The 25,513-nt window shown below is 41.0% G+C and overlaps 1 protein-coding gene across 11 annotated transcripts in view; it reads right to left on the bottom strand.

Annotated features, from left to right (window-relative positions):
* The window catches only part of CTNND2 (catenin delta 2), a 515,372-nt gene that overhangs the window by 265,581 nt on the left and 224,278 nt on the right, over positions 1-25,513 (bottom strand). For all 11 annotated transcript variants that reach the window (XR_008331611.1, XM_053397153.1, XM_053397157.1 and 8 more), the window contains 2 exons: positions 4,041-4,075; positions 1,919-2,035 (listed from right to left, as the gene is read on the bottom strand). Coding sequence is in view for 10 of the 11 variants with exons in the window: in XM_053397153.1 (XP_053253128.1) it covers positions 1,919-2,035; positions 4,041-4,075 (152 nt within the window). In the remaining variant the exon portion in view is untranslated. The remainder of the gene's footprint in view (positions 1-1,918; positions 2,036-4,040; positions 4,076-25,513) is intronic.

Here is a 25,513-nt window from a genome sequence, read left to right as displayed (position 1 = left end):
GATGCCAGATTTAATCTTATTCTACCCTTTCAACCATCTGACAGGTGGTTATTTTTTAAAAAATGAGAGAACATGGACTGAATTGGCTTTTTACACATCTAACGATGCAGATGCGGGCCTTTTGTTGTGCAGCCTTTTTAATTCGTTCAGAGGAAGCGACAGGTAGAAGAAAAACATAATAAAAATCAAGACCAAATGCTTTTTCAGACGCAAACATCTGCTTTGTTAGAGATTCTACAATAGAGATGGTTTTTGGAGTGTATTCACTGGGGAATTGCTGAAAGCACTCTATTAAACGGAGAGGCGAGTTGAAATGACTTAATAAAGTTTTGTATTGTACATATGCTGATTCCTTTCATTAAAATCAAATATGCCAGGCATCTGTTATAATAACTATCGCTTTAGAGGATCACGTATTCCCATAAGATGGCTTTAATTCTTACTTTAAAGCAGAGTTTGAAAGAGCTGGACCCCAGAACATGTTCCCTGTATCGTCAGTTCACCATGTGTATGCAAATAGCCAGAGAAAGTCCTTTGTTATCCATAAGATTCCTCAAACTTTAAATTTATTGGCAGGGGGGGAAACCCCCAATATTTTAAGAGCTACTTCACAGGTGGGTTTCTGTATATACATAAAAATGAAATGTTTGCATTCAGCGAGAAGGTGTGTATCAGCTAACATATGTATTACACAAATATGTGCACCCGCTAATATGCAAAAATCTCTTTTCTGATTGAACGTTTTACTGCAGTAGTTGTACCACAACAGCCTGTTGCATATAGGGAAAAGTTCTGTGCTGAACAGGGTGAGCTGAAAATGCACAATACATCTCTTCCTAGCCACTAATTTGAGCGATTATGTTTGGATAAACCATGGGCAATGGAAGAACATGGATGAAATAAACCACCTAGCACACCAGCGTCAACCTCAAGTAAGTTACCATGGGGCAGTAAATGTAGTTAAGAAACATCATCTCAAGAGTTAGTAATATTTTTAAAATTGCTCATTTTATAAGTCAAATGTAAGCCATACACATATATTTTCATTTTAAGTTATACATATACATCCATTGAACTTACAATTAAAAATACAAAGACAATTCTTTACATGTAGAATTCCCCCCCATGTTTAAACAAAAAGTATTACTTCTGTGGAAAACCAGAATATCTTAATCTACTTTGTGAGTAACAAATGTCTGTATTTAGCTTGAGGAAAGCTCAGCTACAGATCCCTGATCATAAGGAAAATGTTGTGGCAAATAATTGTGCAACTTCCAGATATGAATTAGATATCGGTAGAAAATCAGTGACGTCTCTGCGAAAATCAGTGAAATCACTGAGTGACGTCAGTAATCACTCAGTGATTATGCCAGAGTCTGCATCCTCACACTGCCCCATTTTGTGACTAGCTCTGCCCCATATCTCACTTTTGTGACTGGTAGGCCTCAAACATCTCATGTGGGTCTTGGGGATAGAAAGGTTTACAAGCCCTCTATAGGGTATACTGAAAGCCCAATTCACTTTCTGAGGCAGGCAAAATGTCAAGCATCTAAATATTTTTAAAAACCAGAAGCTGGTTCCTAAACGTTTGATGTTAGTAAACATTACATGTTTTCCCCATCTCTCCACATTTCTACCAAAGGCTACCTGCGCATAAAATAACCCCATGCTGTTTTCATCTGTATTGTGAAAGCAGCTCTAAAACAGCTTGGAGATTGTTATCCACACACACACATAGAGTGGGGTAGGAGAAAGGCAATTGCTCACTGAATACTGCCGGTTTTCCGAAATGAAAGATAAAATAAGAACATCATAATGGCCCAGTATCCTTTCATCCTAAAAGCATATCATCTTCTGTGCAGACTGGGTTTTAATTTAAGGTAGGACACAATGAAAGGAACATTCTTTAGAAACTTACTTTCGGTAGTTGAATAGTCCTGTGGATCAAGTATTCCAGACTCTTGCAGAGATCTAATACAGGAGTCAACAAGTTCAAGACCTGTTGTGAGCTCATCTTCTATATCCTTCTGACCATCTGTAACAAAATATTGTTTTAAACATTTAAATAATCTAAAATACAGGGAAAGTGAAGGTAGGCTTATTAAGCAAAAGCTATTGGGTATTTGTAATGCTAGTCTTCAATGATCTTTACACTGCTGACCACAATCAAGTACTGAAGAGGCTAATGGGACGCAAGTGACACTGTGGTCGAAACCACTGAGCCTCTTGTTCTTGCCGATCAGAAGGTCAGTGGTTCGAATCCCCACAACAGAGTGAGCTCCTGTTCCTCTGTCCCAGTGCCTGCCAACCTAGCAGTTTGAAAGCACGCAGTGCAAGTGGATAAATAGATACTGCTGTGGCAGGAAGGTAAACGGTGTTTCCGTACGCTCTGCTTTCCATCACGGTGTTTTGTTGCGCCAGAAGCGGTTAAGTCATGCTGGTCACATGACCCGGAAAGCTGTGGACAAACGCCGGCTCCCTTGGCCTGAAAACGAGATGAGCACTGCAACCCCATAGTCGCCTTTGACTGGACTTAACCATCCAGGGGTCCTTTACCATTACATTTTTAGTGAAGAGGCAAACTTAATGCCAATAATGTTTACGTGCTGGATGATGACCAACATTCCTCTGGGAATGTTATGTGTCATATAATATTTTGCTCTTCCATTTATTTCAATATGTGCTTTCTCAAGAGGCAATAACTAAATGATAATTTTCTCTCTCTTTTTTCCCCAAATTGCACTTTAGCATATATACTTTTTCACATATAACAGCTGGACAATAAATGAGTTCTTCCGGTGTGGTGTTTGACACCCAGTGTTTGTCTCTCAGCCAGCTGGGTCTCAGCTGAGCCAGGATGGGGGAGATAGGCTACCGTATCTCTGGCTCTACCAAGGATGAGGAAGTTAAGCCAATGTTTATGTTATGGTTGTGTCAGGGACCTCGTGGTTCAGCCAGAGATCTGCAGGATCCTAAACTGCTAATCGTGGTGGATCTTGCTATAGGATCGCTCCTCCAATAAATAAATAAATAAATATAAACAATGAAACAATTCTGGTCAGTTAGGGAGACTGTACATTCCAAATTTAAAATCGTATTGAAAATACTGAATCCTTAATTTGCAGTCTTTTCCATTATAGAAATGGGCCAGGGAACAATCTAATCGGTTTTTATTTGGGGGGGGGGAAAGAACTAAATTTTTGAATTAAGAAAAAGATGGCCCCTTTGGGGTGCCATTGACGCCAGCTGTGCCTTAGTAACTATAAACAACAGCTCTGAAAGTTTCTCAGTGCCATAAAACAGGATGTAAGTCTTGTGGCCTAAATAGGTGAACAAGTTCGTAAGAAGAATCAACAGACTGGGAGAATGTCATACTGATCTGTAGTTCAGTTTATTGTCATTAAGGGACACAGACTTCCTAAACTGATGCCTTCCAGATGTTTTGGACTACAACTCCCATAATTCCACACCATTCGCCATGCTACCTGGGTCTGATGGGTATTGTAGTCCAAAAGATCTAGAGGACACCAGGCTGAGGAAGGTTGCCAGTAACCTTCATGGATAAACTCGTATATCTTTTTTATTTTATGATGTTAATCTTTCTTATTGCTAGTTTATTATGTGTATAAAGTTGCTTTGACATTCCCCCCCTATATTTTTAATACTTTAATTTTAACAAATCACTTCATGCTTGATTTATGAAAATCTGTTCAGGGTGGGTGTTGGGAAGTAAACAATTGGTAACTTCCTACTTGGTTTAATTTATGACTCAGAGGGCTCTGTGAGTAACTGATGTTCTGGGAATAGAGAAACATACCAAGTTGTTAACTGACATACTTGTTCGGCAATAATTTATACTGTTTCTATAAGATTATGGAAATACTGTCTCGGAGAAGTATAACATTATCCCAATTATAAAATATTTGCAGCTTGGCTGCAGTATTTCCATAACAAAAGCACAGTTAGGCAAAAGCACCTGAAAAGAGTGACTCTCCGAGAAAGAAAAGTTCAACACAGCATTCTACAAAATTATAATTTACCTTGTGTTTGCCAGTGAAACTGTTCTTCAGTTGAACTGCAGTGAAACGAAACAAAAACCATACAAAATATGTGTTAGAACTCAGAAAAGTCTCGGAGAATCTATTTTTAATTATATGAGTTTGAAACTGAGTAGTACAACTCTCACACTTGACACTATTTTCATTTTGAAACCAGCTGGCAAGGACCCTATATTGTACCTTCATTCAGATGAGAAATTACCCACCATTCCTCCCTCCATCGGCATTATTCTGCACTATACTGAAACCATTTCTAAAAGTCCCCCAATTCCCTGAAACAGATTTCCAGGGGGTGATGCTTTCTACAGAGAAGGTAGTTAGGATCCAAGCCACTGGAAAAACTTGACCAGAACAAAAATTAGGCAAAAAGAACAATACCCCACTGTTTCTCAGAACATATACTAGCGCCAATAGTACCCAGCTGTCAAAAATATAAGGAATATTTGAATGCTCTCTTTTGCTATAATGAAAAATAAATTGTCTTTGTTACAAGTGAATACTAGCACACAGAGTGTCCATGCATAACCGGAATGGCCTGGGAAGGTGAACTTTCATGAAGGCATCCTCTGTTTTAAGGACTGCACAAGTCTGGTTTTAACATAAAGAACCATAAGAAAGGAGAATAGGAACCCATCAGCCGACTAAGCAAGAACTCAGGTTATCTGTGTCCTGGCTCTCACGGAAGGACAAGGAACTTGAACTTGCAGTACAGTTTCTGCCCAAAACTTCAATGCTCAAATCAGTACAGTGCGGAGTCAAAATGGATTCAAAGGCATGATGGGTGCCATGTGTGGCTAGGCAAGCTAAGACGTTGATCCAAATAGCAACATGCTCTCTTGGGTCCCATTATATGGAATCAAGGGAAGCCCAACTTCAATGTCCCAAGCACGATTGCCATTGGGACTGAGTTAGCAAATGGGAAATCCTTCGGAATCACTGGACCTGAGTTATCTGTTTGTGCCTGCGCTGGCATTTCTGTGACTTAGGCGACAGAGGAGGCAACAGCTGTGGCTCAGAACCAGACTGAGTGGCAGATTCATCCTGAGAGGATGGGCTAAGGGTGGGCTCTGGGAATGCCAGAGACTCTGAGAATGGAGGCGAGGCTGGCAAGAGAACTGGGAGTTAAGTGGGTGCAGCGTCCCTGGGTGACAGAAGAGCAGACAGAGTGGAGCATTCTGACTGGAAATCAACAGGGAAAGTTAGATATTACAGATAGGCCCATCTTGATGCCATTGGGAGTTTTCTTTCTAAATCAACAAACTTTTTCAGCAAGGGGCCGGTTCACTGTCCCTCAGACCTTGTGGGAGGGCCCCCGGACTATATTTGGGGGAGGGGATGAACGAATTCCTATGCCCCACAAATAACCCAGAGATGCATTTTAAATAAAAGGGAAACATTCTACTCATGTAAAAACACGCTGATTCCTGGACCGTCCGTGGGCCGGATAGAGAAGGTGATTGGGCTGCATCCAGCCCCCGGGCCTTAGTTTACCTAACCCTGTCCTAAATCTTAATAGCAGCAAAAGGTTAGGGGTTTTTCACTGGTATCACAGGTGCAAGGGAGAAGGATTAAACCTATCCTCAATACGTGCTGCAGAGCCAATGAAAATCCTACCCACCTGACAAAAATGAAAAACCCAGACCCTGACTAGCTCCAAGTTAACTTGTTTAGTCTCAAGCGTAATTTGGCCCTCAGACACTGCCCTACTAGTGAGCAATGTCTGGAAAGAAAAAGAAAGAGAGTAATAACAGACACAAACTATTCCTAAGCATCAGCAGCAAAAAAAGAAGCATGACAATATCTCTTGCATTTTAAAATATTTGATGGGTAATTAAAAACAATTATCCCGAATCCCCTGAGTGTAATAACTTCCTCAGTGAAGATTAGTATTGCAATAATATGTGCATAAATATATAATAAAATTACGATACACAAACTATTTAACAACAACAGGAAATCCCTCTGAAATGTAACATTTGTATCTTTTAATCCTCAGATGAGGCCTTAGATAAAGTATAAAAATTAGGTCTGAAAAAGTAACATACAGCCGCCTCAGAACAGTCAACAAAGTTTTGTATCCTTGTGAATCCAGCTATGACTTTCCAGCTGACTGTCCTCAATCTATCCAAATAACTTCTCTGGAGGGCTTTTAACTGCCATAACACAGAATATTTGTTCTGATGTTTAATCCCCAGTTCCAATCCTCTCCTGGAATTTTGTTTTTGAGAGATTACCTATTTCATCATAGTAAAGTTTCCCTGCTTGCGAAGGTCAGCGCCACAAGAAAGAGCTCTTTATTTGCCTCCATATTGCCAAATACATAATCCCTCCCTCACAGGGCCAACAACACCACAAAAATTGCCTATTATGATATGATTCACTTGAGTGAAATAAATGTGTCATTCAAGGGGCTCCTGGAATTCGGAATTCTTGAGTAAAACTTCAACTATAACAAAACGCTTAATGTATCTAGTACTCCAATATTTCCCAAACCTTCCTCTATAATATTTATATATAGCTCCTAGACACTTCTTCCTATATTATATTAAAAGCTAGTTTTCATTTTGTCACACTTCATCTACCCTTATCCAAATGTCCGCAATAAATTCTGTGGCCCTGTGTACCACAGTACCTTCTAGCTTCCTGTCATTCTAATCGAAATCCCAGTTCCCACTGCTTTCTGCTGCATATAAGGGAGGAATACTGCATTTCTTAAAGTTAGGGCCACAATTCTATTCCCCTATAGAAAGGACATGAAGCACATGTGCACAAGCCATGATAATTATGGTTTAAGGTTTGGGCCCAGCCCCTCATAAACCACTGCCCTGAGTCTGCCCCTGGTGCACACTTGCCAGTGGCCTGCTAGCCCCTGACACCTACTGTACAAAGGGGTGGGAATCACATTTGTTGCTCTGCCCACTTTCATCTCGGGTGCTACCCAACACCAGCTTGTGGCTCCCAAAAGGCTGCCCAAATGGAAATGTGGCCCATGGTTTGAAAAAGGTGCCCCATCCCTGCCTTCAAACAATACCTGCCAGAGTCAAAAGAATGTTAATAGCCCTGTGCAGTCAGCGGATATTTTTTTCAATTGGAGCAAATTGTTAGAAGATTCTTTCTTTATATAAAGACCACTCTGGGGTGTGCTAAAGAGGCAGAGGCACGTGTTTTTGAAAATATGACATGTGGGGGGAGGGAGATGTAGAAAATGGCAGAGAGGAACCATGCTGAGCTTTGAACTTTGTAAGCTAATAGCATCTGGGGATGTAGGAGTGTTTCTCACTGGGCATCTGATGTGGAAAGGAGTGCTGCTGTTGGAGGATATTTAAAATATTCCTATATTATAGAAACACATTACGTTTTCAGTCATTACTTCTTCGAAAGAGAACCAGTGCTGGATAAGTGCTGACTGTGGAACTTCTCGCACAGCTCAAAGAACTGGGATGTGCATAACAAAGCAATATAGACCCTGGTGGAATCTACACACATATAAAAAACGTTGTGGATGGTGTGTTTTTTTTTAAAAAAAAAGTTTTGAAAAATATATTGCATTTGCCATAGCTCACCATCGCCATCTAGTGTCACATTTGTATAATGCACTTTACAACACACTTAAAATGTTTTATTTGCAGCTGTATAGCTGAGTCAAAGTTCTTCAAATTAAAACCATTCACTGTTCTTCCACTGTGATAAAAACGAAGGTATAAGCTTTCAGAATACAACTCCTGGTTCATTCAGACAGAATGGTAACATTTTGTTTCATCATTAAAATCCACAGAGATTTTACCTAGGGTATTCACTGGGGAGCCATCCCAATAATCTTGCACATCAGAATCAGTAATCGCCACTAAAGAGACCACTCAAATTACTTACTGTAGCATTTAAGACTCTTATTTCAAACTCAATGTATTTTTATCACTCAACGGGATTTCTAATGAATCCCAGTAAGGAAAGAGATCTGAGTCAGCTGTTGAGTGAGGGATATAAATATTGATCACAGCTAAAGTTTGTTATTAATCAATAACTGGAGTATTTTCTTTTTATTTGGTATCCGTTTGTGCTCCCTCAAGGTCATCATGGATTGAAAGTTAATTTGCTCTACCTGCCATGATCTGCCCATTGGTTTTAACCTTTCAGACATCCTTTTGAAAGAAAGCAAATCCTATTATTTTTAAATGGTCCCTCACACCATGTTTCTTACAGGGATTTGATCTGATAATCTTGAATAAAATGCCTCCCTGAATGATCTAAAATGTTTTTCTTGAACCTTCAATATTATTGTTCAGTAGTAATCTCTCTCTCCCACATTAGAAACTTGTGTAGTAGCTGCGAGTGCCATAGCAGTCTTTGCTGTTTTGGCTACTAGAGACATATTTGTCTGAGCTATACTTGGACAGTGGTTTGAGTTATAATCCTAACATTTAACAAAACTTTTCACTGATTCACACTTCTGTCTGAATTCAGCACAGCTTTGTCTACATTAGAAAACAAACTGTAAGGGTGCTGGGAATTATAGCTCTGTATGAGGGGCAAGTTCCCATGATTCTTTGGGGGGAGTCATGTACTTTCAATGTGCTTTAAATGTATGGTGTGTATACCATCTAACAGTCACATATGAGGCTAGAATAGCAAGAAAAAGTACACATGGTGGCTGAACACGCTTGATAAATACAATTGTAGTATTGCTATGAAATCCCATCTAGTTAATTAATTTGACCATTGTAATAATCTGAAGGAAATCAAAATGGTGAGGAACACCTAATATATAAAGAATTGCCAAAACCTATGAATGTGTAACCAGCGCATCAAGTGCAATGTGCTTAATGTGTACCTTATTAGGCATGTTAAATTAACTGCTGTTGCTTTCACACAAGCCAGTGCATCAGGTAAAGCTATCATAAGTCTTCATCACCAACAGTTAATGTGAGTACTAAAAAATGTTTTTCTGTCTAAATCTATACTGATGGCATTATATTTCATTCTAGCCTGTGTGTTGGCACTGCAAACTGTCTTGTAAATTACAAACAAAATGTGACAATAGGGAGTATACTCAAGTGACGTTCTGACATAGTTAAAGAAGTGCACTTTTTAATTATGGTGATGTTAATGTCTTGTAGCTATGTACAGTGATTCATCAGGAAAATCAACATAGCTAAATTGTTAAGTAAGTCATGGGGGTTGCACAGTAGTGCTGAATAAATGAGCCTTCCATTGTCTTACTGCTTAATTTATCTTTCTTTGTCACTAACTTATTTGTAAAACGTCTATTCCTGCATATTTTTTCTTAGCATGAACAGATTATGTCATTTCTCATGAGGTTTTTGGCACTACAGGTTTCTGTGCATCCCTTTTCAATTCCCTCATATACAGAAGGTGAGAAGTACCCATAGAAAACAATGGAGAAATGTAAGATTTAAAGGTATCTTGGTTTAGGCACAACGATTGGGTCCAGCCCTCCCCCACCCACATAAGTAAACAAACAAACTCACACCACAATGGAGGTGTACAAAACTCAGTGATCATGAAACAGGATTTGGGAATGAGCAACCCACACCCTAAGAGGAATGTAAAAGAAAAATTGGTAAGGTTGAGTGTCTTAGCAGTAAAAAAACACACAAAAACCCTACTTGTTCAATTAACACATCAGTTGGTAATTAAAATATTTATATAGCATTTCAATTCAAATATGATAATTCTACATAGCAAATACTGTAATAGTGTATATATAGCACATTTTAATTGTTCTGGGCATTTCACATGCATAAAGCAATAGTTCTATGATTCATCAAGGTAAATCTTAAATTATTTGCATATTGTTATTGAATTTTATGTCAGGATTAAAAACAACAACACTTCACCTGTTCATATCTGTGCTGCAGCAGAAACCTTTTATATTGTGCCATAGGCACAGCCCAGATACTAGGAGTGGTGTTATTGTAATTTATCATACATTTACATTAAATAAAGACATGTTGTCTTCCCAAATATTCAGTCTAAAAAACCCCTCATTATTTAATTTGACGTATTTAGCCTATACAGTATTCACAACTGAGACAGTGTCTGTGTTGTTGTTGTTGTAACAATTTATGCCTATAGCTGGTTATAGATTAGTGCAAGAAAATGAATTGACCAGGGGGTGATGGTTAAGTGACCTAATATGGCCACTGGTCCCATCACCTCCTGGCAAATAGAAAGGGAAGAAATGGAGGCAGTGAGAGATTTTACTTTCTTGGGCTCCATGATTACTGCAGATGGTGACAGAAGCCACGAAATTAAAAGACGCCTGCTTCTTGGGAGAAAAGCAATGACAAACCTAGACAGCATCTTAAAAAGCAGAGACATCACCTTGCCAACAAAGGTCCATATAGTTAAAGCTATGGTTTTCCCAATGGTGATGTATGGAAGTGAGAGCTGATCGCCGAAGAATTGATGCTTTTGAATTATGGTGCTGGAGGAGACTCTTCAGAGTCCCATGGACTGCAAGAAGATCAAACCTATCCATTCTGAAGGAAATCAGCCCTGAGTGCTCACTGGAAGGACAGATCCTGAAGCTGAGGCTCCAATACTTTGGCGACCTCATGAGAAGAGAAGACTCCCTGGAAAAGACCCTGATGTTGGGAAAGATTGAGGGCACAAGGAGAAGGGGACGACAGAGGACGAGATGGTTGGACAGTGTTCTCGAAGCTACCAGCATGAGTTTGACCAAACTGTGGGAGGCAGTGGAAGACAGGAGTGCCTGGCGTGCTCTGGTCCATGGGGTCACGAAGAGTCGGACACGACTAAATGACTAAACAACAAGAAGAAAATGAGTTGACCAGAGGGTGATGGTTAAGTGACCTAATTTTACTCTCTGTTACATCACAATAAATCTTGGGAAACATTGGTGACATTAAAATCCGGCTTTGTGAGTTCAAATGTGCAATAGTCCCTTTCCCACACATTCTTCAAAAGTGTTAGAGAAGTATTTTCTGTACTGGCTTTACAGCATCACTTTCTGCCTCTTTAGGATTCCATCTCAGCTTCTCCACGAGCCTCTGACTTTTCTGCTCATGCCTGCCTTCCTAACAGCTCCTCCGTGGGCTGCACTCTGATCTTTATAAAAATGGACTGATGGATCCACATCTGTCACTGCAATTGCAGCTTAATCTTTTTTAGGTTTAGTACAGTCCACTTACATGAATAACCACTTAATGAAAAGACTTGTTCAGAACACGATGACAGGTCCAAGCCAACATTTATCAGGCTTGTGTTGTAAAGAGAAAATGCATTCCACACATCGAGCAGTATGTGGTATTTTGCAGAAACCATTAAAGCTCTAACTTCAAAGGTTCACCTTGCCAGCCACCTAATTCGTCTATAAACATGGGATGGTGTGCTGTATTTAAAATGTATAATGTCCAAAATAAGCATTATAAATACAATTGCTTAAACCCAAACTAGCAACCCTCTATTGACACAAATGAGGCTATTTTATAATATAATTAGCTCATGTCAGACAAAAGCAAATTTGCACCACTTTGTCAATACCAGGGGCATTGATACTTCATTCCTGATTGTTCCTTGCATATTGGTTCCAGTGTATCTACAGCATATTAAATACTTTGATTAAGGGAGAAATAGAACCCACAACCATGTATTTCTGCTCTGTTTATAGAGTATATATTAACCATTGTTGTTTGTCTCGATCTCTGTTTCCAAGTTATGGTTTTGTTTTGTTTTATAGGAAACCAAAATTGAGAGATTCACCAATCCTTAGTAACAACAAAGAGAAGAATGATTTAACGAAGAAGTGGTTTTTTGGGGTGGGGTGGGGAGGGGGCAAGGCAAAGAGCACCGCTCAGAGCTTTCAGTGTTTAGTAAGCTTTTCCACTGATATTACTGTCCATACTTTTTGCGTCCATGGGGATAGATGTAGATTGTGCAGATCAGTGTTAGAAACAGAGATATGAAAGCTAGGAGCTAAATAGCACCTTAAACCTAGGTTATGGGAGCAACAATGGAATGTCTAGGTGCACTTTTTAATAACAAGAATACAAAGCTGAAAATGAATGAACTGCAGCTAAGATCTTATGTCCATTTTTCGAGGCCGCCAAGACTGAAATGCTGCCTTTCTGTAAGGCCATCTGTGAGGCGGAACCTATCAGCTTGCCTGATGCTGCAGTGATCTCTTAGAAGTTGAGTGGTGAGGAATTTCTCCTCCCACACCCTCAGGGCCAGCAGTGGCAGCTTTCATCTGAAATCTTAGGCGCCGTACTACGCCCAGAGCTCAGAAACTGCTTGCATTTATGAAATTCCCTTTCGCAAAACGCACCTAGAACAATGGGAGATTTGAATGCTGGTCCAGATTCTCTCCCCGCCCCCCGCCTCCAGTTTTGAGCAATCATTTACTTTGCTGCTATGAGTAAAGAATGCCATCAATTCTTCATACTAATCTTTTTGTTTTTCATGAAAAATAGACAGTAAACCAAGTTGTGCTGTACACTGGGCTGTTTGGTGTGTGATGAGACTCGGTCCTTGTTTTCAGGGGGACCTCACAGGAACTCAGTTCTGACACCTTCTTGATTGCCATTCTAAGAGAACAAGGGAGGTGTTCATGGTGAGCTCCATCACCTCGTTTTTCTAGAAAAATAGAACTGAAGAGACTTATTTCCACAAAGGCTGCTGAACTGTATTACGTTCCCACCATATATACCACACTTATTCTAAGTTCACTACACTTTCTCCAGCACAAATGAGATGCTGCTGGATTAACTCAGTGTTTGCATGTCATTTTAAACCATAGTTAATGGTGGTTTAACATGAACAGTCTATTGCTGCATGCTGCTCAAAAGTCTTGAAGAAATGTATGAAGAGGAATTATTAGCGCTAATAACATTCCCGACACAGAGTATCAGAAACTGACCCACCCCCAAAATCACACCTAAATCAATTGTTTAGACGTTGGGTTCATTTCTGCTCAAAATTTATTCTGTGTATAATGTATGAGTCTTACTGTCATGCAGAAGATGAAATTCAAATCCATCCTTATTTTTAGGCAGATAAAACATCTATGAAATGATATTCCAAAGATACAAATAATTATAGTAGACACTTTACAAGAAGCATTATACAACAGATGGTCGACAATTCTTCTTCACTCTGCAAATGTTTTTAAATGGTGATGAATGCTATACTTCAAGCTGGAATCTCTTTGTCAGCTCCTAAGGGAGCTTCGAAGAGCTGAAATCTGATCATTCCCCAGATACTTGGCAAATCAGTTTCAGCAGAAATGCATCTATGCATGAACGCTACAAGGAATTCATGTCCAGTAAGTCCCACCCGTGACACTCTTCACTGACCAAAAGATTCCCTTCTGGGGATAAAAGCTACTAGGTTACACTGAGACCTTTCAAAGCCATAGCCTAGCTTAATTGTTCTTCCGCCTACCTCACACTACTCCCAATTTCTCTTTTAATGTAATGGGCAGTTGGAACTGGACCACAGTTCCACTCAGCTATGAAGCTTCCTTGGTGGTTGTGGGCAAATCATTGTCTCTTAAAGCTGAGCTGTTGTTGTTTAAACCTTTTGACTCAAATTCGGAGCTTGCAGAGTCCAAGCATTTTCTTAAAATGGCATCACATCAGTCACTTTTTTATTGCTGGGTTGTAGCCAACTAAGTTTTCCCAGTTTGAAGTAGGAATAATGCCTATTGCAAGTGAGCCCTTTGCCCTTATATGCTTCCCCTCCTTAAATTACAAAAGTACCCCCAACTTCTCAGCTACAAATGAAGTGGCAAATGGAGGACTTGGCTATATTTTCTCTTAGTATTACAAGGAGTAAATGAGTTAGTCCTATATACATTGGCTTGGGATCCTTAGAGGAAGAGTAAAATAAAAAAATATGATGAATGTAGTACAATAAACTGCAGAGCAAGCAGAATCCAAACTTTGTGGCTCTATAGATCAAAAGAAGCAAGTTGTTCCAGGAAGGTAAAAGGAAGGCAGTGCTCTAGCTAGCTAAGCAGGTATGGGTAGGATGATGACCTTGGTCCACCAATGGAGCGTTGATCTGTTTCTGTTGAATTTGTCTATGAATTCAAGCATCTTGAAAAGTGGAGTCTGGTTTGATCTGGCAAAGCACTTCTCAACTACTTAAGAAACAGAGCATAGCCAGGACTACAGCAGCCCTTCTTTGTACAGGTGGCCAACAATTCAGACATGAGTAGTGTGCGCAAAGTTAAAGTATATTTAAAAAATTGCTACTATGACAATTGAGCTTTTCCTGCATTGTGATCTATTGAATTGGGTGATAACCAACTCTAGAAAGCATCTTGTCAAAATGCTTTCCCTCACCCTTGTACTATATTCTGTAATGTTTTGTTGATACTGTTGCTGCAGATTTGTCATGTCCTTTGGTTGGAAACAATAAGCTTACAGTACTGAAAAATGAACACTACAGGTGTGCAACCAGTCTGTGCTGGGGTCAAATAACATTACAGTGATTTTATCTCTCTCTGAGTCCAACTGCATTGTTAAAGTGCACCAAGCTGTGTCAGGAATCCTGCAAAGCCACATGTTGCTCTGTCACTTTTTCTTGTACAGTGGTACCTCGGGTTACATATGCTTCAGGTTACATACGCTTCACGTTACAGACTCCGCTAACCCAGAAATAGTACCTCGGATTAAGAACTTTGCTTCAGGATGAGAACAGAAATTGCACGCCGGCGGCAGCAGGAGGCCCCATTAGCTAAAGTGGTACCTCAGGTTAAGAACAGTTTCAGGTTAAGAACGGACCTCCGGAATGAATTAAGTACGTAACCAGAGGTACCACTGTATAGTCATACCTCAGAAGTCGAACGGAATCTGTTCTGGAAGTCCGTTCGACTTCCAAAACATTCGGAAACCAAGGCGTGGCTTCAGATTGGCTGCATATTGTTCCCATTTTGTCTGAACAGGAATTATTACTCATAAAGACCCAATATTTCTAACCTGCTCATTACTTTGGCTAGCTCTGATTCTGCAAGTTGAACAGAAGTCATTCATAGCAGCTTTTAGTGCAGGTAAATGAAGAAAAGAATCCCATAATATTGTTATAGGAACACTACTGTGCTGCTTCACATAGAGGGGACAACCATATCCCTAGGCTTGTTTATAGCTAAAGCTGCTTGGTAATGGGTACTGAGTCAATGCTCCTAGAGAAGGGAAATGCAGATCACACCAGCTTGCCAGGGTGGGAGCTAGAGGGAACAGTTTTATAATTTTTGTTATATCCAGTAAAAGAAAAACAAGTCTCTCTCTCTCTCTCTCTCTCTCTCTCTCTCTCTCTCTCTCTCTCTCTGTGTGTGTGTGTGTGTGTGTGTTAAGCATGTTGGGAAAGGGGGAAATAACTTGGGAAACTATAAGGGCATGGATGGTTATAGGCAATTGGGGGAAAACAGTGTCAGTCTGGATAACAACAACAATATTTTATGACTTTTACCCCACCCATCTGGCTGGGTTTCCCCAGCCACTCTGGGCGGCTTCCAACAGGAGATTAAAAATACATTAAAGAAGATATCTGAAGAACATTCAGTGCCTCAGCATATATTGTTTTTGACTAAAAAGATATTTCAAAAACATTGCAATTCTCCAGTATTTTCTCTTCACAAGTGAAAAGATCTTAGGAAAGGCTGCCTCTGAGATTTACTAGAGCTCAAAGAATTGGGGAATATGAAACAATCAAGATCAAGAAGGTTTAAAAGGGCTGTATTAAAAATATAGATCTTGAGGAATTAAGAACATTAATTACTCCTGAGTTGAAACAATAAAGATAAGTAGTTACTATAATTGGAAGATACCTCTGTGCAGTAGTATTAAATCAGCCTTCAATTTTTCACTGCAAGCATGGAAGTGTTTTTTAAAAACCCACTGCTAACAGGCTTTTTGTTTTATTTCATAGAACTGGCCTCATGATCACAAAGATTTAAAGGTGAACTCTGTATACCAAAGATGGATTATTTTGACACTTGATTGGTTTCAGTCAGCTCTAAGGTTTTAGCAACTGAGGTTTGGCAGATGTACCTCCTTATCTAATACTGTTTCTCTGCAAGAAACCTATTTCTGGATATAGTGATTTTTCAATGTGGAATATGCAATTGTCCTTTGACAGAAGGGAGGGTGAGGTCCCTGCACAGTTATTTTGACAGGTGGAGCCCGTCATGAACGAGTGAAGTAAAAGATCCATGTGCTGGGATCCCCTCTTCCACAAACTATTAAAAGTACTCTATTTCTTTGCATTTTGTCACCACCCATACTGTCATTTGAAACCTTGTAATCCAATGATATTGAGTAGCTTTGAGTTTGGGGGGGGGGAGTGTATACAAATGTGTGTGTGTGTGGTTATCAAGAGCAGCCATCTATTTCATGATATCATGCAATGCACTAACATGAATTAATCCAAATATAAATGTGATTTGTCACATCGGTTCTGGCTGACTCATTAGCAAAGATATCCCTGTCTCGCCCGAATCTAAAGCTCAGTGACTGAGCAGGCAAATACAGAAGCTCTCATTGGTCACCTAGATTTTAGAGATTATTACTGGTGAGAATATATTGGGAGAAAATAAACCTTGAATCAGCTAGAAATTTACAGGTTGTCAACAAGGATTATAGAGCTATTTTCCATTCAGCTAGATACATTTGGAGAAAAGGAAAAAGATACCCACTAAGATTCTTACACAGTAAAACCAACACCAGTACCAATTCTGATATAAATGTCATCAGGGTGACCAGCTGCAAAGAGCATCAGAATGCTGTTATCTTCAAAAATCCCTAAAATGTTTAGCTAGGACCAATTCCTTTTAACGAATGTTGAGGCAGAAGACTAAAATGTATGTTACTACATCTTAAATATATATGTAATTTGCTAAGATCTTGTTGAGGACCTTAGGTTAGAAGATTATCTCAAACCCCTTCCAGACCTCTTTTAAGAAAAAGTTGAAAATATGCATGTTTTGAAATGTGATGATGTCATCACCCCCCCTCCTGCCTTCATTCATTTAAAGGTAAAGGTAAAGGGACCCCTGACCATTAGGTCCAGTCATGGCCGACTCTGGGGTTGCGGTGCTCATCTCTCTTTACTGGCTGAGGGAGCCGGCGTACAGCTTCCGGATCATGTGGCCAGCATGACTAAGCCGCTTCTGGTGAACCAGAGCAGCGCACGGAAACACCGTTTACCTTCCCGCTGGAGCGGTACCTATTTATCTACTTGCACCGACGAGCTTTTGAACTGCTAGGTTGGCAGGAGCAGGGACCAAGCAACAGGAGCTCACCTTCTGATCAGCAAGTCCTAGGCTCTGTGGTTTAACCCACAGCACCACCCGCATTCATTCATTTACTTCTCTACTAATTTCACCTCCCATTTACTTCTTTCTTTCACCTCATTAATTTGCAAACATGTTCCTACACCTCAATTTCTTGCAAAACACATGTGCACAGAAGCTCTCACACAAGTATACAGTCACACGACTACACTATCAATCAGAGACACGCTAAAAAGTACAGATACACATGCATTTGCTTCCCATCACACACATCCCCCTTCCCCTTTAGAGTTGCCAAAAGGTGGGTACAGAGGAGTTCTCTTATTCCAGGCCCCTAGCCAGAAGGGGCATCAGTCTCTAAGGGGTTGTTGGGTTGTTTTTTTTAGTGTCTCTAGCCCTCCTAGAAAGAAAGTTATGAAGCAAAATGTGGAGTTAACATTCTAAGTGTGTGTGTGTGTGAAATGAGCCAGCCTCACTGATCTTGCCTGTCAAGAGTTTTTTAGCCAATGAGTGAAGTCAGAATTGTGACTGGTAAATGAGTTATTTGGACACCAGGCAATAGGAATCCCTATGTATCATTGTTAGGGACGCGGGTGGCGCTGTGGGTTAAACCACAGAGCCTAGGACTTGCTGATCGAAAGGTCGGCGGTTCGAATCCCCGCGGCGGGGTGCGCTCCCGTCGTTCGGTCCCAGCTCCTGCCCACCTAGCAGTTCGAAAGCACCCCTAAGTGTAAGTAGATAAATAGGTACCGCTTTATAGCGGGAAGGTAAACGGCGTTTCTGTGTGTGGTGCTGGTGCTGGCTCGCCAGCTGCAGCTTCGTCACGCTGGCTACGTGACCCGGAAGTGTCTTCGGACGGCGCCGGCTCCCGGCCTCTTGAGCGAGATGAGCGCGCAACCCTAGAGTCGGTCACGACTGGTCCTGACGGGCAGGGGTACCTTTACCTTTACCTATGTATCATTGTGGCATATAAATGCTTATCTAAATAAAGAAATTTGAGAAACCTCAACATGTTTTAATTTATCACAAAGAAAGGAGAGTTTCTAAGGCTGAGTAAGGGTTGCTGACCTGATCTGAAGACTGACTATGCAGATGCAAAAACAGGACTTTGGTTCAAAATGTCTTATTACAAATTACAAACAGAGTTTTTGGGTAGGAGTGTACAACTCTAAATGAAAATGAGAATTGGAATTAGGTTAAAGCTCACTACATGAGCCCATAATTTGCAAGCTTTATCAATCGCCTTATTGTCAAGAAACAATTGGGTAGTTTCAATAATCAGTAATAAGAGAAGCCAAGAACTAGTATTCCTAAGTGGCCAGAATACAGGGTTTTTGGGGGGCGGGTTTAAAGAAAAATAACTATTAAAATATTCTGCAAATGACAAAAAGTTAATCAACTGCAAAAGCTGTATTTTTTTTAAAAAAAATTAAAATTACCACCTGAACTTTGCATGGTATTTTCACACACTAACCATGGTTTGCATGCTTCTCTGCATTGAGTATTAGAAAGAAGAAGAGTCATCAATCTTAGTCTCACATTTAAAACTCATTAAATCCCTTTGCCATCCTTCTTGAAGATTAATAACATGAGCCCAATATAATAGTTTTGCCAATTTAAATGTTTCCATTTTAACACTCCATTTCAAGAACACACTAATTACATTATCTAGCTTCTAGGCCAACTCTACAATGCACTCTGATAACTATCCTATCTGCTGCATATGGTGTGATGCTGGGTAATCCCTCACTATAATTATCTGTAGCAAATGAGAAGTTACTATTTTAAAACAATCTATAAAGATTTTAATTATAATTTAAAATCCTAAAATTGCAGATATTACACTGTGTTTTGAACATTCACTTCTGCATAAGAGTAGAGCAGTTTTGAATTAATCAAGGCTACAGCTTGCGTCACTATTGCAGTTGTAAGGCTGATCAAGACAATGTTGAGCTCTTTTTGTCAATGCGAGAGAGAGAGAAAGAGAAACTTCGAAGTGCTTGATTTTGGATGGATTATGTATTGTGTGCCTGTTTGGCCTTGTAGTTATATACTCCCCCCCCCATCTCTTTTGCTTCTGAAGGTTTGCTGAAAATAAAACATGACTTGGAGTATTATTTCTGAAAAACATTGCTAAAATGTTTGTTACCTCGTTTTGTATGGATCTGCGGACTGAGCAATATTAGGACTGCATAAAGGCCAATCTAACTGTAAACTTAGAATAAATAGCTGCAATACTATTTCCTTCCTTTTCATTTAGGTAAAGGTAAAGGGACCCCTGACCATTAGGTCCAGTCGTGACCGACTCTGGGGTTGCGGCGCTCATCTCGCTTTATTGGCCGAGGGAGCCGGTGTACAGCTTCCGGGTCATGCGGCCAGCATGACTAAGCCGCTTCTGGCAAACCAGAGCAGCGTACGGAAACACCGTTTACCTTCCCGCCGGAGTGGTACCTATTTATCTATTTCCAGTTGACGTACTTTCGAACTGCTAGGTTGGCAGGAGCAGGGACCGAACAATGGGAGCTCACCCCATCGTGGGGATTCGAACCGCCGACCTTCTGATCAGCAAGCCCTAGGCTCTGTGGTTTAACCCACAGCGCCACCCACGTCCCTTTCCTTTTCATTTAGAATGTCACTAATAAGAAAAAAATATTAACATTGCTTGAATTTATGAATTAACATGTTAGCCTAAGGTGTTAACTCTGCACAAATCCAGAGTCCCTAAGATGGTTTGGTGGTCCTTCCAGTAACTCCTGCAGCCAAGCTGGTGCTGAATGCATTGCTCTGTTTCCTTTGGGCCACATCAGCAAGCTAATAATTTGTAATACATGGGTAGTCATATATTGTCATCTGCGCAGTGCAGGACCTCTATACACACTGTCCAGGTTTGCACTCCAGAGAGGTCACTTCAGACTTCACCCCTGAAGGCACACTCCATTGTCTCTCGAGACAGGCAGATGCAAGCAACAATTCTGCACAAGTTGTTTGGTATTTCTTAAAATTCCTGTTCACCTGTTCTCTTGATAGTATATGAACTTCTGAATGGGTATGGAGCTTGTCAAACTCCTCTTTCTTCTCAGAGATTCTTTAATATTTGTAAAGGGAAAAAAAGGTTATTCATATTAAATGCCTAAAGATCCATGGTACATACTGAAGGGGCACTTATATGAGAAGCAATGGATAGAAAAGAATGAGCTATGGTTCTTGAAGGAAACACTTCCCTGCCAGATTCATATCAGGGATGCCTCTTTCACGATATTTTGTATTGAGCTCTAACTAACACAAGAATACAGAACATACACATATTTGAAAAGGCTACAAATGGCACACAAGTGGTTGGGAATCAGAGGTTGGGAATCTGTGGTCATCCAAATGTCGCTGGTCTTCAACTTCCATCAGTCTCAGCAAGCTTTGCTGATGGTTAGGGAAGATGGGAGCAGACGCCCAATAATATCTGGAGGACCTCATGTTCCTGACTGCTAGCATAAATCATGGAATTTTCTTTTAAAATGCAGTCAAGTAGCAACTGAGAAAAGTTTGAGCCCTGCTCATAAATATTTTAAAGGAAAAGGCCATCGTTACTACATCTGGATCCCAGGCAGACATCTGGACACCTGCTCTGAATGTCTTGCTTGCAGAAAATAGCCATTTTGGAAAAAAATTTCAGAGGCAAAGTGGTGTGCTGGGGAGGGTTTCACCCCTCCTTTCCCTACACCAGCACTGAGGACGGGAGACAGCTGCTTTTTATAAAGAAAAAGATGTGGGGGATCCCAGGTACTGGATTCAGATTATATAGTATGCAATGTGCTTTCACAGTTGCAGCAGTTTCTGTGAGACATGCAAACATTCCACTGTAGTGAGCATGCCGTATTATTACAGAACCCATAGTGCAGTGCTATGTTAATCCCCAATACATTCATGACTCCCTCTAACAACCTCATCCACCTTCCATTTGCAGACAATTTAACAGCACTGAAGTCTTATGAGTTGCCTTAGTGTCCTTAACAGTTCCCTTAGTTTCCTTAACAGCTCTTTGTGTTTCTTCACTTTCTCCTTCATCCTTTGAAAATCTGTGACATCCTTGAGAGGAAGCGAAAATGGCCATCCTGCGCCAACAGCCTATTGAATAGCTGCCAGAAGGTGAAGCTATTAACATCTTCTTGAGTAGGACTGAACACTTAACACCAAGGTGAGAGGATCTATAGCTTATTAAAAATGGTCTTTGGCTATTTAGTAATAAAAAAAGTTATTTCTTATCAGCAGATTGTATTTCTTGCACTATTGCCTTTCCTTCCTGTAAATCATTCATTGGCCTTACATATGTTTAGCATCAAAGCTGCACAAAAAGTTCTAATATTTTCAAGCTAGGTGCACAAGGAGAGCAGATACCAAAATCTAGTCATATAAAAAGGAGGTCACAAAAATGGTACATAGAGATGTTCATCCCAGCCCCCCACATTATCCAGTGAGACTTACTTTCAAATAAGTGTGCCAAGTACTGCAGCCATATGAACAACCCTTGATAATCCTGTACATGTGTTACCGTATTTTTCCAGGTATTAGATGAGGTTTTTTGACTCATAAATCATGTAAAGAAACTGGGGTCATCCTATACAGTGATACCTTGGTTTACAACCATAATTCATTCCAGAGATCTGGTTGTAAACCAAAACAGGTTGTAACCCAAGGCATGCTTTCGCAGCTGTAATCCAAAAAAAAAAATAATGGGTTGTATTCCTAAAAAAGGGACACACACTTCAGGGTTTGACGTGGTTATAAAATGGTTGTAATCCAAAATGGTTGCAAACAAGGTACCATTGTACATAGATAGTGGGGGTCTATGCACAACTTGCCCCCATGCCACTGTGGGGAGCGCGCGCTCTAGGGAGCGTTCCTGCAGCAGTGTGGGGGGAGCGGCTGCCCACTTTGCCAAACCCCCTAAAAAAGCTCAACAACTTTGGGCCATCTCCCCTCATTTTCTTTAAATTTAGTCCCCCAAAATAGGAAACGTCTTATACATGGGGGCATCTTATACACAGAAAGATAGAAAAATTCATTGGCACCACGAGTGTTTTCCTTTATCCAATGCCAATGACTTTTGCCTCTGCCAGTGCTCAAAAAGGAATGTTTATTGTGTGTCATATACATGGTGTTGGATGGGCTGACATGTCCAGGATTTTCCCACAGCTACTATGCCAAAGTAGTCATACAGATAAGCTAGGGACATGGGTGGTGCTGTGGTCTAAACCGCTGAGCCTCTTGGGCTTGCCAAACAGAAGGTCGGTGGTTCAAATCCCCATGACGGGGTGAGCTCCCGTTGCTCTGTTCCAGCTCCTGCCTATCTAGCAGTTCGAAAGCACACCAGTGCAAGTAGATAAATAGGTGCCACTGTGGTGGGAAGGTAAACGGCGTTTCCATGTGCTCTGGTTTCCATCACAGTGTTCCTCTGCACCAGAAGCAGTTTAGTCACACTGGCCACATGACCCGGAAAGCTCTGTGGAGAAACATCGGCTCCCTCGGCCTGAAAGCGAGATGAGCACAGGAACCCCATAGTCGTCTTTGACTGGACTTAACCATCCAGGGGTCCTTTACTTTTACCTTTAAAGAAAAGCTATGCATTGGGTATGAATGAAGTATGAAAGAAAATGATCTGATTTATTTTCATGCCATATTGTGAAAGAGACAGACTACATAGCAGATAAGGTAAAGGTAAAGGTACCCCTGCCCGTTCGGGCCAGTCTTGCCAGACTCTAGGGTCGTGCGCTCATCTCACTCTATAGGCCGGGAGCCAGCGCTGTCCGCAGACACTTCCGGGTCACGTGGCCAGCGTGACAAGCTGCATCTGGCGAGCCAGCGCAGCACACGGAACGCCGTTTACCTTCCCACTGGTAAGCGGTTCCTATTTATCTACTTGCACCCGGAGGTGCTTTCGAACTGCTAGGTTGGCAGGTGCTGGGACCGAACGACGGGAGCGCACCCCGCCGTGGGGATTCGAACCGCCGACCATGCGATCGGCAAGTCCTAGGCGCTGAGGTTTTACCCACAGCGCCACCCGCGTCCCTTTTTACATAGCAGATATACTGTTTTAAATATTGATTTAATAGTGGAAACTGTGTACATGCTTTTAATGGATTTGTCATCTGTCTTGAGTCTTTATTTGAAGAAGGGCAGATTAAGAAATCAAATGAATTCAGAATAATTCTGCATGAGAGTACCACTTTTGAAGGCATTTTAATAGGATTTTAATATGAGATGTTAAAAGAGCAAAGGGTGAAACACATTTTTTAAAAAATTTACTGGAGCGGGAAAGTTGGACTAGATACTTACTTTATTGTGTACATGTACTAAGTCACCACATGCCACACTACTTCTGACAAGAAATATTGTGATAGCGCTAAAAAGATTAAAAACCTGTTACTCTAATGAGGACTTGTAATTGTTAGGACTGTGTGAATTGATCCCTACTGAGAAGTCCTATGACAGCTGCTGAGAAATATGTGTTTGCCTCTCATGTGGGGAGCCGGCATGAGAGGCTCATTTATAAGCAAATTGTGAGCACTTTACAAAATAACAGAGTCCTATGACACCACTGAAGACTAACATATTTATGTTAGGATCAGCCAGGATTTGACCTGGAAGCCTCCTGGTCAGTTTGCTGGAGCCTTTATGGAGAGCTGTTCCAAATGATGAGTGGAATAAGAGTCCATAATGCTCTCACAGGTCTCAGAATGGCTTCCTACCATAGCTGTCAACCGTCCCTTATTTGGCGGGAAACTCCCTTATCCCAGCACGTGTCCCGCTGCTGTCCCGGACTGATGATGTCCCATAAATTTCCCAGGTTTTAAAGGAAGCAGCTCCTCTCCCTCCCTCCCTGCCGGCCAGGGAGGAGGGAGGCTCCAACTGTGTTGCTTGGCTGCATTGCTCACCCAATAAGGAGTCTAAGAACGACTGGGGGGTGGAGCTTGCATGCCTTGTGCCAAGCAAATCGGCCGTGTTGCCTGGGGACTTGCCTTTGCTCAGCGCTTCCCAGCGGAGAGGTGACGGTGGTTTTCCTTGCTGCATCCCCTTTGCCGGGTTGCTGTGCTGTGGGAACCACCGTTTGAGGCTTCGTTAGGCTGCTGGTTGACTAAAATCCCTTATTTTGGCTGCTGATCCCTTATTTTTGAGGCTGCTGGTCCCTTATTTTCAAATCTGTAAGTTGGCAGCTATGCTTCCTACCCACCCTACCTCCTCAGGTAGGTACCACAAATACTTCCGGGGCATGCTCTGGTCTTTGCTGGGGTCATAGCCAAGCAATGGCTAGGCTCATGTGGCTCAACCTGCACATATTTTTCACTTTAGGGATGTCTGGACGTAACTGCTTTTGGTCTGCTGAGTTTTGGTGGAGAAAGAAATTGCTGCTCTGTCCAAATGCTGAAGTGAATCTTGGAATCTGGAATTCCATCCATGATTCACTCCATACCTGCACACTCCCTGCCTCTGCGAATCGGTCTAGCAAACTTATCGGGAAGTTGGAACAGATGAACAAAACTGGCGTAATATGGTCATTGTAGCCAAGCCCAGTAAGTAGCTGGAAACAGAATTCTGCATCAGCTAAAGCTTTTGCGTTGCCTTTCAATGGAAGTCCCACATAGACTGCATTACAGTAATCAAATTAAGAATTTACAAGAGCATAATTTGAATTTATAAAACCCTTTAACAATACTTTTTGATTTCTTTCTGATTTCAGTAGGTGGATACATGATAAGACTTATACACAAATATAAGCCTTAATGTTTCTGCAGCACTAAGCTCCAGAAGTAATCTATGCAAATGTCTAAACTTTACTATTTGTATCTTAAGCAATCCTATTACTGATCTATAACCATTCTACTTCCAACCACCACTGTGCCAAACAAGCAAAGAAAATGAAATATAATTGTGGGCCACTTTAAAACAAGACAATTTTTTAAAACAATTGATCACCTTCATACAGAAAATTAGGTATATTCTGTACATACACCAACATGCATGATAAGTGAACACATAATTGTGTTGTTAGTCACTAGTGCTGGGTGACATCAACTTTTCAACATCGTGGTATATCACCAGCCAAACACCGCAGTTTGGCGATAAACCGCAATGTTGAGAAAACAAGCTGCATTGGCCTCAACTGAGGTGGTTTCACCCCAGCGCCTAG

Source organism: Podarcis raffonei, chromosome 7 (assembly GCF_027172205.1).
Source record: "Podarcis raffonei isolate rPodRaf1 chromosome 7, rPodRaf1.pri, whole genome shotgun sequence".
NCBI classification, from domain to species: Eukaryota; Metazoa; Chordata; class Lepidosauria; order Squamata; family Lacertidae; genus Podarcis; species Podarcis raffonei.
Note: the sequence above shows the minus strand (reverse complement) of the source record. Positions and strands in the feature narration are given on the sequence as shown.